This window comes from Equus caballus, chromosome 9 (genome assembly GCF_041296265.1).
Source record: "Equus caballus isolate H_3958 breed thoroughbred chromosome 9, TB-T2T, whole genome shotgun sequence".
In the NCBI taxonomy this organism is placed as follows: Eukaryota; Metazoa; Chordata; class Mammalia; order Perissodactyla; family Equidae; genus Equus; species Equus caballus.
The window spans coordinates 88,066,989-88,081,747 of NC_091692.1; the positions used below are offsets into that span (position 1 = coordinate 88,066,989).

Consider the following 14,759-nt stretch of genomic DNA (forward strand, 5'->3'; position numbering starts at 1 on the left):
GTTTATCAAACGGAGATGATGATAACCACCTCAGAGTTGCTGTAGGAGTAGATGAATGCTGTTTAAAATGCTTGGTATAGTGGTGCACACGTCATGTTCACAAAAGGGCAGTTACCCCACCTGATAGTGATGCTGTTCTTGAAAGCTTGTGAACCGTATATAAAACGGTGGTGATTTTCAGATGATTAGTTTACAGCAAAGGTTTTTCACACTGTTGAGAATACTGTCTCAAGGGCTCTCAAATATCTTCGGCTTACCCCAATCGTAGTACCTCTCTTTCAGTGTTACTAATAATCGCCACCATTTTAGTGAATGCTTATTATACATTATACCCTTAATAAAACGTTACATACAATTTTATTTAGTTTTCCCAATAAATATGAATAAGACATTCTTAGATGTGTTTAACTGATGAGGAAACATCAGTGAAATAAGAGAAAGTAACCTGCGCACCCAGCTGGACAGTGAGAGACCTTGGATTCACCCCAGGTTTGTCTGACTCCAGGGCCCGTGCCCTTTAACCCCATGCTGCCTATTTGGCATTTTGTCTTTTTACTCATCTGTCTTCCCGGTTAGACCTGAGCTTCCTGAAAGTAGGGACTGGTATTGTGTGTATTCCAAGCCCTCACCCTAACTCCCCCTGCCCCCAGGTTTGTTTTGAAGCCTCTTTAAACTAAAAGCAGTGTATAATATCAGGAAGTGTCAACATCAGTGAAACTTTAGTTTATTAAGAATTCTCTCTTACCTATTGAAAATAACATAATTTACAATTCTGATAGGAAACTTGAAGCATTGAGACTTGTTTTCCAGTCCCATTGCCAGTCTCTTTGCCCAGACAGCAGTTTGAATTTACTATATTGGCCTTGCATTAGTGTTAGCAAAGTGTTCATCTTAATCTTCTCATCAGATTACAGGCCTCTGTCGTCATTGCAGTACCTAGCTCTTTGCCCTATATAAGTTAACCACTCAGTGCACATTTGATTTTAATTTATTTCAGTGTATTAATGTTTATATGAAGTACTTTCATATTAGTTGTGGTAGATGCAGGCATATGACTTTTGCTTACTTGGCTGTTAACCTTTTTTTTTTTGTTCTTTCTAATAATCAGACCTGTATTTTCCTTTGGACTCTAAAAGAGTTTCAGGTATTTTGGTGTTAGTTAATCTGAACAATCTTCTAATGGACCCTTTAGAATTTTTTTCCTTCTATTAAAGTACAGAACATGCTGAACAGTGGATAATATTTTATTTTATTAGTATATAGTGCCTAAGTATATACTGCTGAATTATTCACTGTTTCTTTTTTTTTTTTTAAGATTTTATTTTTCCTTTTTCTCCCAAAGCCCCTCAGTACATAGTTGTGTATTTTTAGTTGTGGGTCCTTCTAGTTGTGGCATGTGAGATGCCGCCTCAGCATGGCTTGATGAGCGGTGCCTTGTCCGTGCCCAGGATCCAAACTAACGAAACCCTGGGCCGCCAAAGCAGAGCGCCCAAACTTAACCACTCGGCCATGGGGCCGGCCCTCACTATTTCTTTATAACAGTTTATAAACTCCTCAAGGGCAGGGATCTTGTTTCTTTTTTACTTTCTTGTAAACGTGGCATCTAGCATGGTGCTAGGCGCATAGTAGGTGCAGGTAAGGTATTTGGATGTTGACTAACTTGACCTAATTAATATCTGTGGTGTTGTGGAAAGAACATGGGTTTCAGAGTTAGACACTAGATTCTTACCCAGCCGTTACTGTTGAGCAAGTTACTTGGTCTGCTCTGCTACAGTTCCCACTCTTGTAAAGTGGTCATGATAATACTTTACTAGTTCGCTGGAAATGTTAAAGAATGTATGCACAGTGCTTTATGCTCACCAACGATGCTGTACAAATCTTAATTCTGTCTTGTTTTTATCCTTACTTTAATGGCTCTGCTCTACTGCAAATCTGGACTCCATTTTATTTGTTTTGACCTGTGCTGGGCACTGTTGACATTTGGTATATGACTACATGCATGAATGATGCATACTCATGAGCAAAGTGAGAGCTGGAGAAGTTGTCTCTTGCATAATGTTACTTGATGAGATAGTCGTAGGAGTCTGCTTAGATCCAAATTCTCTGAACTTCTAGCTCAGGTGTTCTCTCATAGCATATTTTGACTTCTGAATACATGCAAATGCACACTTGCACAGAGACACATAGACCCCAGTTTCATAACTCTTGGGAATAATTTTATAATGGCTCAAGACCAACATTCCTATTAAGTTGTTAGTTTGCAAAACAGGAAAACTGATCCCTCCCGCCTACATAGTTCTTTCCAGATAGCTGATGTGCTTTACCTAAGGTCATGTAGCCACTTAAGTGAAAGAATTGGAATGAACCCAGGCCTTCTGCATCCAAATCCCTTGCTCTTTCCAAGATACCAACAGCTGAAAATATAGAGAGCAGCCTTTGGGCATTTTTGAAATTCCTGGACTTTCCTTTGAGGTTGTTTCTCCCTCTCTTGTAGTTCCTTATATGATACATTATGAAGATACGTATATTAACTGTTTTCCCCAGCTGCACCAGGCGCAAACTGTTATTTTAAGACCATTGTGGCTGTAGCTGAGTGGATTTGGCCAGGTGGGGAGTGGAAGCGGGGGGACGGTAGAGAGTAGTGGGGGAAGAGATCAGAAAGGAGAGTAAAGATGGGTGCGGATTGTGTATTTGCTTTATAGGATGAGTTGGTAGCGGAGGCGGGGTGTGTGTGTGTATAACCTAAAACAATTGGGTTTGGAACTCTGGAATGATTCATTAGTATATTCATTTTGACCTAGTGTCTTTGAGGAGGCGAGAAGAAATTTAACTTGTTCATTTCTTAATCAGTAATTTGATTTGCATGCCTTTTTCTATTTGTGGCAGTTTGAACTTTTTCTCTTTATTTTAAATAACCCATAATATTCAGAAATGTGAATTGCTAGGTCAGTTACATTATGAATAATCTCTGTACTTTGTGCTTTTATTTTTGAACAGGGGTGTGTTGCTGCTGTTCTGCTTTGCGTCCTCGATACAAACGCTTGGTGGACAACATATTCCCTGAAGATCCAAAAGTAATTTGATCTCCATCTCCTGATCCTTCTTTTGCTGACCCATCCTTCCCCCTGCTGACCTCCCTAAGGTTTCCCTAATTTCATTTCTCTACTTTTACCCCTAAATCTCGTTATGTACACTGCTATTTTTATACTTCTCTTTTTACTTTTAAATGACCCATGCTTGCTTATCTACTTTTCATATCCTTTTCATAGATTAGGCATAAATTTGGAATGATAAATAGATGATGTTGTTTTGTCTGTATAGTTCCTAAATTTAAGGAATTCATCAAAAATGTATGAACTAGTGCCACATTATTTTTACGAAATGCTACGAATACAACTGTGAACACAGACATGGTTGTCTACTCTCACCAAGCTCATAGACAACTAAATTGGCAGTTGGAGTAGGTTGGAATGATACCTGATTTGGGCTTGGGAGAAGAAAGGCCTGAAGGAAATGAAATCTAAGCTAGGATCCAAAGAATAAATAGGGTTGGCCACACAGTTCTTAGAAGAGAATTGAGAAGTAAGTAAAGGAAGAATATTCCACACAGAGTTTGTTCTCCTTTACTTAAATGTTTTTAAATTTTTTATGAAGGTTACTTTATTGTGGAAGATTACTGGTTTCAAAGCAACTCTGTTTGAATGATTTTGTTTGACACTGTCTTAAATTTTCTAAGACTCCTTTAGTGTTGAATGCATATGAACAAAAAAATGCTACTTGGGTTTGATTTCTAGAATTTGCTTCATTTTAAAAAGTAGCCAACTATAGAAATCTTTTGGTTATCTTAACATTAATTTATATATCTTGTGATTTATGATATGTCTCATTTTTAATCAAATCTGATTTAAACATTCAGCTATTTAGAGGAGGCTAATCAGTTAAATCAGTTATCTTGGATAATTTGTGGCATATGAAAAACCCTAAGATGTGGTACCTGCCTTTAAGGAGCTTTCCATCCATTGACTGACAAATATTAAGTTGCAATGCATAAATCAGTAAGTAAAATGTTAAGGAAAGCAGGGAGGTATCACTGGGTTGGCAATCTCTGGGAAGCATTCTCAGAGGAAATGAGATTTTCTGAGCTTTGAAGGATGTATACCATCTGGAGAAGTAGTGATTAGTCTCTTCATTAAAAGTGAGGGCCGGGAAGAGAAAAGACATGGGAAAGCACGAGATACATTTGAGATCAAGAACCTGCAAATGAAGGTTTGTGTCGCTAATTATAGAGCGTAATGGGTGGTGATTGTGTTGACCACGATTTCTTATTTGAAATTTCAGACATATTATTTAATAGACTGAATATTCAAATCATTTCCCTGAGGCATCTGGGACGTACAGTTACTGGAGATAAAGTAGAGGCCAGATTATGTGGAATGTGAATGATAGACAAGGTGTGTACTTAATCCACTTTAACTTGTAGGCAGTGAGTGAGCTTTCAATACTTTTGATCATGGGAATGATGACAGGTAAATGATTACAGAAAGGGGCTTTATTTTTGTGATATATTTAGATAACATTTATTTAAATAGCAATATGTAAAGTAAGATTAAAAAAATAAAAAATTTATGTGAACCATATAACATATAGCAGCCATAACCCAATTGACCGTATTTCTTATTTTTAATTTATTAAACAAGCAGAAAAATCTTGTGGCATGTCCAAAATGTGTCTGATAGTAGGTGCCCAGAGTGCAGAGGTCTACATGTCATAGAGCCATCTAGTGAGGACGAATGACTAAACCACTGATCTTGGGCAAGTCCCTCAGTTTCTCATCGTGAAATAGAAATTATAAATAGTACCTATTTCGTAAGGTGCTCATGAGGATTAAATGAGTGAATGCAATGCTTTGCTCATTGATGCTTCCCTAATGTCTACCACAGTGCCTGGCACATGGTTAGTACTTGATTGGTATTTGTTTAATGAATGAAGAACAGTATGACAAAAACAGTAAAAGAAGGGTTGTGAGCTAAAAGAACATGTAGGATGGACATCTCACCCAAACTTGGGAAGGATGTTTGGAGGGCACATTGAAAGCTTTCTGGGGGGCACTGAGACCTGGAGGACAAGTAGGAGTTATCCAGGTGAACTAGAGAACAGTGCCCAGGCAGAGAGGTGAGCTGAGTGAAAGGAGCTGAACTGTGTGATTCCATTGAGGCGCGCTTATTTATGGTGATGAAGAGCAGAGCAGTCATGCCTGGAGAGGGAGGAATGGACTGCAAAGGACGTGAGGAATGTTTTGCAAATGATGGAAATGTTCTGTATCTTGTTTGTTAGTGTTGGTTTCATGGACACATAAACTATCACATTTCAAATTATGTATGCTTGGTTCAGTTTATTGTATATCAATTATTAATAAAGTTAAGTAATGAAAAAAAGTGGATGAGATGCAATCGTATTTAAATGATGATATGGAGGAACCAACACAGAGGGAGAGGTCAAAGAACCAGGCATGAGAGAGGCTAACTGTTGGAGCCAGCTCCTGGGCCTTGTGCGGAAGACAGTGGGAACACAGGCAAACCAGTTCCTCCTAGACAGAAAAGACAGGGCTCTCACTTTGCCTAGGGCGTGGTTTCTTAACTTAGGGTCAATTGACATTTTGATCCGGATAATTCTTGCTGTTGGGTCTATCCTGTGCATTGTGGGATGTTTATTGGTATCCTAGGCTTCTACCACTAGATGCCAGTAACCCCCTCCTACAGCTATGACAACCCAAAATGTCTTCAGACGTTTCCCTGGGGGACTAAGTCACCACTGGTTGAGAACCACTAGTCTAGAAGGTAGTGAGAGCAGGGGTGTTTTTGCCAGTAAATTCTAAGCTGATGGCTTCCGTCTTCTCTGAGAAGGAGAAGAGCTCATTTGATGTCAGAGAGGAAGAGAGATGGCAAAGTAGCAAGTTTGAGGCAAATGGAGTAGATACAAAATATGAGAGATTGACTCCACTGGAGAAATAGGAAAATAGCCAGAGAACATTGAGGTGCCAGTTGAAGTTGAAAACAAATTTGTAAGATTTTTAGTTGTCGATTCACCACCTAACATAGTTTTTCTGTCTCCTTTCTCGCCTCTTCCAACAATCCTAAATAGCGTTTAGTTACTTGGACTATGTATGACCAAGAAGTCTAGAGCGATGATTGACTCATGGTTGTATGAGGGTGGAGAGAATCATTAGAGCCACTGCATGGCACCTTTTAGAGGGCAGAGACAGACGACAGTTTGGTAATCCCATATCAGGGACCTGGTGTTGTTTTTTTAAAGCATTGGCTCACCATCAATTCCTATAATTCTTAATACTTTCTCTTTAATTACAACAAAACTTTATAGTGACATCAGCAAGTTCTGAATCATTAAAGAAAAGCAGTATGTTCACTGTTGTATGTATAGAGGAGTAAAATAGGCTTAACAATATAACATTTAAAATTTTTAATTTGAAACAAATTTTCTTTGAAACGTTTTCACTAAAATACATCTCATTCTCTATATAATGCAGTTAATTGAGCTCTTTTTCTATAAAGGAAGGTGTTAGAGTAATTCATTGATTATGGAGGTGTATCTAAATGCTTTGCCTAAATGGGGAAAACTAACTTCTTGAAAAAGTTATGTGTTCAGAATGCTGCATGTTAGCACTGAGGAGGTTATACCTGGGAAGGTTCAGCGTAAATATGGATTAATCATCAATCCAAAAAGGGGACATGTGAAGCTAGCAACACTTAGAAATACAAAAAATAAGCACGGAGATATAGATATAAATATAACAACCTATTTAGCTTGCTATTTTTCTTCTTATTTTTAGGATGGCCTTGTTAAGGCTGATATGGAGAAATTGACATTTTATGCTGTGTCTGCTCCAGAGAAACTCGATCGAATTGGTTCTTACCTGGCAGAAAGGTTGAGCAGGGATGTTGTCAGACATCGTTCTGGGTAAGGAAACTAATTGCTGCTCCATACAGTTCCTTTGGAAAATTCTTCCTAGGCTAAATCATCCTATAAATTATTTTGACATCTAGGTGGGCAAAGATATATAAGGAGGATAATGCACTGTAATATTATACAAGGAAATATGTAGTACCATATAGATGCTACAGTTTGTATTACTTTCCTGGTGGTTAGGTTTTAAGAAGAGACTACCTTAGTTAACAGAGTTGCCTTTAGCTTAAACATCCATTAATTTTTGAGACTTCTCTAATGGAAATAGTAGAAATTGACACCCTTAGTCTATCAGGACAGTACTGTAATTTAAAAATCAATTTCTAAATTGAAAACAAACTGAAAGATCCTATTAACCCAAACTGAAAGATCCTATTAACCAGTTTTAACCAGGTTAAATTAACCATTTAACCTGATTTTTAACTCAGCTTCAGAAGAGTAATAAAAAAGAACTATATTAGGCTTATATATTAAGGTTCAGAAGATGTAAGTATGCTGATTTGGAATTGTGCTAGCTATACACCTACCTGTAAATAAAGGTCTCCTATCTTAATCCATTCTCTGTGCTTGAACAATAATAACTTGGATAATTTGAGTTATAAATACTTTCCCATATTGTCATCTTATGATCCTAGTTTCTTAGACTATCACGTTCTCCAGATGATATATTGGTTTTCTCTACTTCCACATTGTCACCATTGAGGACATTTTAGTGAGTCTTGACACAAATACTTTTATAGCTGATTATTGAAGCAAAGTTGTCTAAAGCCTGAATTTTACTTTTTAGTACAACCTTTAAAATCTGATGATTGTAAGGTAAAATTTATGAGACATTTCCTTACAATATTCTGTTGTTGCTGATACTGTTTTATATACTCATATTTACAAATGCAAATAGATTATGTTGGAAATTTAGGCACGTTGCTGAAAATAACTATTTTGGGTCATATACAAAGAAATATGGTTAAAAGTCTGGAAAATAGAAAATGTGTATGTTTACAAAGAGAGATATACACAAAAGTAATGTCAGAGAAGCTCTGAAAGAGTTTTTTGTAAGAAGGAAAAAATTGAGTAGTATGGTTTAGTTTTTGTATACTTCAACATGAGGATTATTTTATAATCTAAGATCCATTAGTGCTGTGTGAGAACTGAGATTTCACTTAGAAGCTACTAAATTTGCCTTTCTGTGTTCTGTGTATTTGAATAAACTTATTTTAATTATTCCAATGAAAGCACTTAGGAGAATTAAGAGAGCTAGAAATGCTTTGATAAGTCTTTTTCTCTTACACTTAGGTATGTTTTAATTGCTATGGAGGCATTGGACCAACTTCTTATGGCTTGCCATTCTCAAAGCATCAAGCCATTTGTAGAAAGCTTTCTTCATATGGTAGCAAAGCTGCTGGAATCAGGGGAACCAAAGCTTCAAGTTCTTGGGACAAATTCCGTGAGTAAAACTATTCTCTATCTAATTTTGAGTTTAATTAGCATATCTGGAAAGAATCTGTTCTTAGAGTGTCTTTACCTGGTAAAGGCAAATGCTCTGGTCAGGGTGTTTGGACAGCCAGTGCAGGTGTAGACGGTTAGAACACTTTGTGTCTAGCTTTCTCTGATGCTCCTTGTGAAATCTGTGTTATTAACCAGTCATGAGGAGCAACAGAAGATCAGTTGGCCATAAAAGTAAGGGTTTATTCCCTATGCCTTATGTTACTTTTGAACTCTTTGTGCTCACCACATTTATTTTCTTCTATCCTGAACCACAGTTTGTTAAACATATGTGGGGTTCAGGAAGGCATGTCTGAAAGGAAAAATAAAATACAGTGATGAACTTTCTTCTTTTGTCTTTAGTTTCATTGTATCTCCTTCAGTTTTTCAGTTCCAGCTCATTTCTGAGGAAGCTTTCAGGCATTCAGCCCATCTGTATGTTCCCATCCAGGTTTTTATCAACAATTAACAGAAGCATGTATCACTTGCTATTGTTTATGGATAATTATTTTATGGTATAGGGAGAGGAAGGGGAGGTGCTGACTGACAGCCTGGATTCCAGAGTCCGATTGCCACAGTTTGGATTATGCCTGCACTGCTTTCTAGCTGTGTATCTTTACAAGTTATTTTACCTTGCCTTGCCTCAGCTTTTCATCTGTGAAAAGAGGCTAATAGTACCAATCTTACAGGATTGTTGCGTGATGTGAGTTAATACATGTGAAACTCTATGAACAGTGCAGTGCCCTGTTAATTATTCTTACTCATAGTAGTAGAACGCTAAGAAAGCAAGAGTGTATAAGTAATATCATCATTAGTATCCTCCAAAAACAAATCCTCACTTCATATGATTTTGTCTGTTTGTTTCAGATGGAAAATACTGGATACTTCCAAGCAGTTAGGTGGTGTCATGGGCTCGGTGTCAGGCACTGCAGCCACTTAGGCTTCTCCCTTCTCCTATTTCCTTTACAATTAGGTGAGGAAAGTTTAGAGAAAATGGTTTAACAGCTAGGGGAAAAGTTCTAGTGTATAGCCTCAGAATGCATTCTTTTTTTTTTTGTTTGGTTATTGAAGCACTGTAGTCAATGTCAATTATCTGTTAATGCTTTTAAAATTATTATCATTAATTTTTTATTGAAGTAACTGGTTTATAACATTTTTCTTCCAGCCAGCAATGCCATTAGGATTCCTTTAATGAATCATTTGGACAAAAGACCAAATTCTCCAATTACCTACTTTGATTTGAGCAAATTGTATTAAATGAAATGCTATATTATCTTGACCAACATTATTTATCTAGTAGTCTCTGGAAATCTAATTTTAATTTCTTAGTGGTGCTGAATTGTCAGATATTGAAAATTGATACATTGAAAAATTATTGTCAGACATGACCAGTGCTAATTTAATACTTTCATGTTTATTAATGGTCTTTGCACATTTTATTTAATTTCTCTACAGTTGCCTTATTGTGCTGATGCTGACCTAGTATGAAAGTAATATAGATGATTTATTCAGCTTCTCCGTTGTTTTAGAAATTGTGCTAGGCACTTTTAGTTTTTACCCCTTTTTTATTGTGAACTATTTCAAATGCGTTAGAGTGCAGAGCATAATATAACATACCTGTATACACACTGATTCAGGAGAGAGAAATGATAAGTAATTAATATATCAATAAATGATATATAATAATTACTGTTATAAATAACAATACATAATGGTAATAAATGTTAACACTATGCAACATTGGTTTGGACTTTTTTAAAGATGTAGTACAGTGTATACTAGATACTTAATATTTTATATTCCATATTTCATATTCATATCCATACTGTGGAAATATTATTCACATTTTACAAATAAGGAATTGAAGCTAAATAACTTGACCAATACACAATGAAGTAATCCTGTAGATAACAGGGATCCAATCCTGTTTTCCTACTCCAAAGCTTGTGTTCTTTGTAATATAAATAAATATACTCATTGCTGTGGATTAAGGTCTAAGGAAAGCGTAGATTACTTGCCTTTTTTTCTTCCTCTTGTATTTGGTTGATCCATCTCCCTTTTTTCAAGCCTCATTGCTAATCTTAACATTTTTCTTTAAACATTGTTGACGGTTGTCCGTAGGGACCATTGAAACCATTCATGACTCTAAAGCAGTGATTCTCTGCCAGGGGCAGTTCTCACCGCCCTCTCTCCTCCCTAACACTTGGCAATGTCTGGAGTGCTTTCTGATTTTCACAGCTGGGGGTGGGGAGTGCTAGTGGTATCCAGAATGCTAGGGATACTGCTAAACGTCCTGCATATACTACACAGGACAGTCCCCACAACAAAGAATTATCAGGGCCCCAATTTTAATAGTGCTGAGGGTGAGAAACTTTACATCTAAAGGGTTGCATTGCTGCTACCTTTTAGTGTACCTTTTGAAACATAGCTAATTCATTTAAAATATTAACTGAAAAAAATAGGACTTAGTTTTTGTTGAGCATATGTTACGTGCAAGGCCTTGTGCTGACTTTCCTTTGGTTCTCATTTGAATCTCTCAACAACCCTACAAGTTAAATATTCTGTTTCACAGTCTCCGATTTTATTAACCCACGATTCAAATCCAGATCCATCTAACAGAGTCCATTCATAACCTTTATGCTGTACTGTGTCTCATTTTTCTTCACTCCTACATGTGATGAGAAGTCTGTATGATAATACTTTTATTTATTTTAGCACAGAGTATGTAGGTTTAGAATTTGTTAGAGAGCTCCCAGAGTTAGGGGAATTAGGAGAGCTTTTCCATAAAATTGGGAAGGAGGGTGTACGTTGTACATTCCTCTGGAGCATAGCTGCCCATTTTTCATCCTGTTCTTTATGCTCAAGGATAGTAGGAGATGCTTCTATAAATGATCACCCAGATTATTCTCTTATTTGTGGCTTTCAAAAATGAAGAGAATAAAGTTTTTCCTTTTCCTAAAAGTTTTCCAGAACATTTAATGGCTATTTTTTAAAATTCTGATTAATTTTTTTAACTTAATATAAGTTTATTGTAGCAAATTTGGAAAATGCTAAACAATATATAAAAGAGTAAACAAGTTAAAGATACCTGTAATTCCAATATTCAGAATTAATCTTTTAATATTTTCGTTTCTTTTTTAAATGTATAATGGAAAATGGGAAATGTATGTAGACTTTTTTTAAATACTTTACTTTAGTATTTCCCCTTGTCGTTCAAAGTTTATTTTTATGAGAAGTATAAATATTTGGTTTAATCTTTTCTGAAACTATTTGTATGGTTAGTGTGTTGTATGGGAACCTTGAAAATTGTCCAAAACCCTGAACTAGAATGCCAGTTTCGTGATTTACCTACTGTTTGAGCAAATTATTTAACTTCTGAATTTCAGTGTTTCTGTCTGTAAAATGGGGATAATGACACATTCTTTACGAGGTTGTTGGAATGATTAAATAAGAACTCACGTGAAAACAGTGTATGAAACAGAATAGTAATGAATGTCAGTTTAATCTCAACCAGGAGTTGTATTTGTGACCCTTTTCTAGATAATATGAATCATAAATTATAATTTAAAACAGATGACTTAGCTCTGGCTGAATTAATTTAAAATCTTTTTGGTATCATCGTTTGATTTTTTTCAAATTTATCCCATGCTTATTTCAGTTTTGTTTCCGGAAGAGTATCAGTAAATTTGGTTGAATAGTTTTTTGGATACAGCCTTTTAAAGCCATTCGTCTGTATCCTGCTAGGTGTTTGTATATATTGAAATTTGCAAGTAAATTAACAATTTGTTCTTAAGGCTATTTAGTATAAAGAAGTAATAGATCACTGAATGAATGAGAAAGTCAATGAGAAAAGTTAGTGCATATTAAGGAATCTTAGGGGCCAGGTCCGTGATACATATAAAATATTTAAAATTTCCTAAATGTATGGGTCGCTTGCTCATTTGCTCTCCCCCTTTTTTTCTTTAGAAAAGAGAGAGAATAAATTTTCCCATCTTAGTATTTTTCTCCCTACTTAGTTTATGTATTCGTCAGTTTATGTCCCCTTTTCTTGTTCCGTCTTATTTGTGTAGTTTTTTTTCCGTTCATGTGTTCTTTAACAGCTATTGTGGAAGATTTCCTACCCATGATTAAGAAATAAAATTCCCTAGAGGTTCGGGCCTAACCAAGGTTATCACTGAAGTATTGTCAGCATCTAGGATGTGGAAGAGCTTTAGAGTAAGACTTTTCCTTCTAGAGAGTGGGCTCGCTCACTCAAAAGGGACTGGTTTAAAAAGTTATATTTAATATTTATAATGCTATAGTCTTGATTTTCTAAAGTTCATTATTTAAGAAATCCTTTTGTATTTGTGATATTTTGTATCATTTGCTTCTTCTTTGGATATTTCTCGTTAATGTATCAAATAATGAATGAAAGTAAACGTGCTTGTTCTGCAGTTTCAAAAAGGTGACAACACATTTATGTTGGTTTTTTTTTCAGTTTGTGAAATTTGCAAATATTGAAGAAGATACACCGTCCTATCACAGACGTTACGACTTTTTTGTATCTCGCTTTAGTGCCATGTGTCATTCCTGTCATAGCGATCCAGAAATACGAACAGAGTATGTATTATTTTACTTTATGATTTATAGTCAGTGATTTGATAAATACTGTGTTTATGTATTATATGATGATTACCAAAGGAAATGAGAAAATATTCGCTTTATTCCTAAAATTCCCATTGCTGTTAGAAGAACCAACTGAAATATCAAAATTCAAATTCAAAAATTTATTACGTTATCTTATTTTTAGGTATTTAGCGCCCCCTAGTGAAGAAATTTTGTCTTTTGAACATACTTTCACCTAACATTTTTCATTAATGTTTACAAAAACTAACTTGAAATTTTCTGTGCACAAATGAAAAGCCTTATAGTACTTTTTCCTTCCTTGAATCATGTAAAACAAATCAGTAAATAAAAATGCTTTAAAATACTTAGAAGTTTTTATTTTTCTCCTGCTTTGCCTTAAGTAAAAGGCCTTTTGGTTTTCGTTAGGGGTATTCGTATTCCCATTTAGATTCTAACTTAGATGCTTATTATGAATCCCTTTATTTTTAGCAATACACTATCAAATAGGACTTAGGGGTCATGGGCAGTAGGAAATGGGGCTGATAACTGTTAAGATTTTCTTAAAATACTTGCCTTGCAGATGCTACCTTTGTAGTAACGTCAGGCTTGCCCACTTGTGACAGCTGCACTAGAGTCTCTCAAGACTTTCTTTATGTTTTAGGAAGCGCACATATTGACACAGCTTTGAAAAAGGCAAAATTTGTCTTTGTGTCTCCCGTGCACTTTCTCACCTGTTCCATATCATGTTACTGCCACATCCCACTCTCCATCTGCTGCTCCTGAATGCTGCGTTATTTCCCCGTGGGTTTGCAAAGCACTATCACCCCCTTCCCATGTCTCCCATTCTCTAAACCTATTTACAGCTTTTGGGAGACACTGCTGGGTAAGCCGAATAAACCTCTAATGGTGGATATTTCAAATGGTAGCAAGAAAGGAAGTAAATAACCCTCAGATTGGACCGGAAGGAAGGGGTTTTGGGGCATATGGACTACCAGGTTAGCCCTGCTTGTGAGGCTCTTCTTCCCCAGCTTTGACATGCTGTTTTCTAGTTACTTTTCTTCTCATCCTTGAACCTGTAGCTTTTTCTTTTTTTAAAGAAGAGAAAGGAAGAGCTCGAGAAAGTTGAGGGTTATGGCTTGGGATGGGAAGACAGGGCAGCATTCTCACGATGTGGATAAATTTTAAGTCACGTATACATGTGATAATGTATGTGTGTCAGTACACACAGATCTGTGTGTATATGGCTGGGTTTAGCTGTCCTGCATTTGATAGTTCTCACTTGTCAGACATTTAAAGGAACCAGCTCAGTCTTCCATCTAGGTGGACTAAGGAGGTGAGAGGCTCTCAAGGAGAAACCATGAAAGGAAAGTCTGAGGAAGTATTATGGATGTTCAGGAACAGTGAAATTCTGTTTTCACTCAGCTTCTGAGACTTCTGGCCAAGAAATGGAGAGAATCTGGTTCATATTAGTTTGAATTATCATCCTCTTAAGGAAACCTAATTCTTTTGATTAGTTTTTTTTAATTGAAAAAGACTACACAGAATAGATAGTTCTATATTTTACAGTCCTTTTAAACTTTAATTCTGATTTTGAAAAGATGGTGTCCAAAGTAAACCTCTTTTGGAGCTGCCATATCTCTGTGTCCATCTTAGTTTTTTTTGAGATTTTAATTTCTTAGACTTATTGTGTG

At 36.1% G+C, this 14,759-nt stretch overlaps 1 protein-coding gene across 13 annotated transcripts in view; it reads left to right on the forward strand.

The window, feature by feature from the left end:
* The window catches only part of EFR3A (EFR3 homolog A), a 103,745-nt gene that overhangs the window by 33,422 nt on the left and 55,564 nt on the right, over positions 1–14,759 (forward strand). For 9 of the 13 annotated variants that reach the window (XR_011421442.1, XR_011421444.1, XR_011421443.1 and 6 more), the window contains 4 exons: positions 2,998–3,074; positions 6,848–6,975; positions 8,275–8,425; positions 12,941–13,062. Coding sequence is in view for 10 of the 13 variants with exons in the window: in XM_005613281.4 (XP_005613338.1) it covers positions 2,998–3,074; positions 6,848–6,975; positions 8,275–8,425; positions 12,941–13,062 (478 nt within the window). In the remaining 3 variants the exon portion in view is untranslated. Of the gene's footprint in view, positions 1–2,997; positions 3,143–6,847; positions 6,976–8,274; positions 8,426–12,940; positions 13,063–14,759 lie in introns of all 13 variants that reach the window. The other 4 variants (XM_023648980.2, XM_070221830.1, XM_023648981.2 and 1 more) reach the window with 1 other exon arrangement.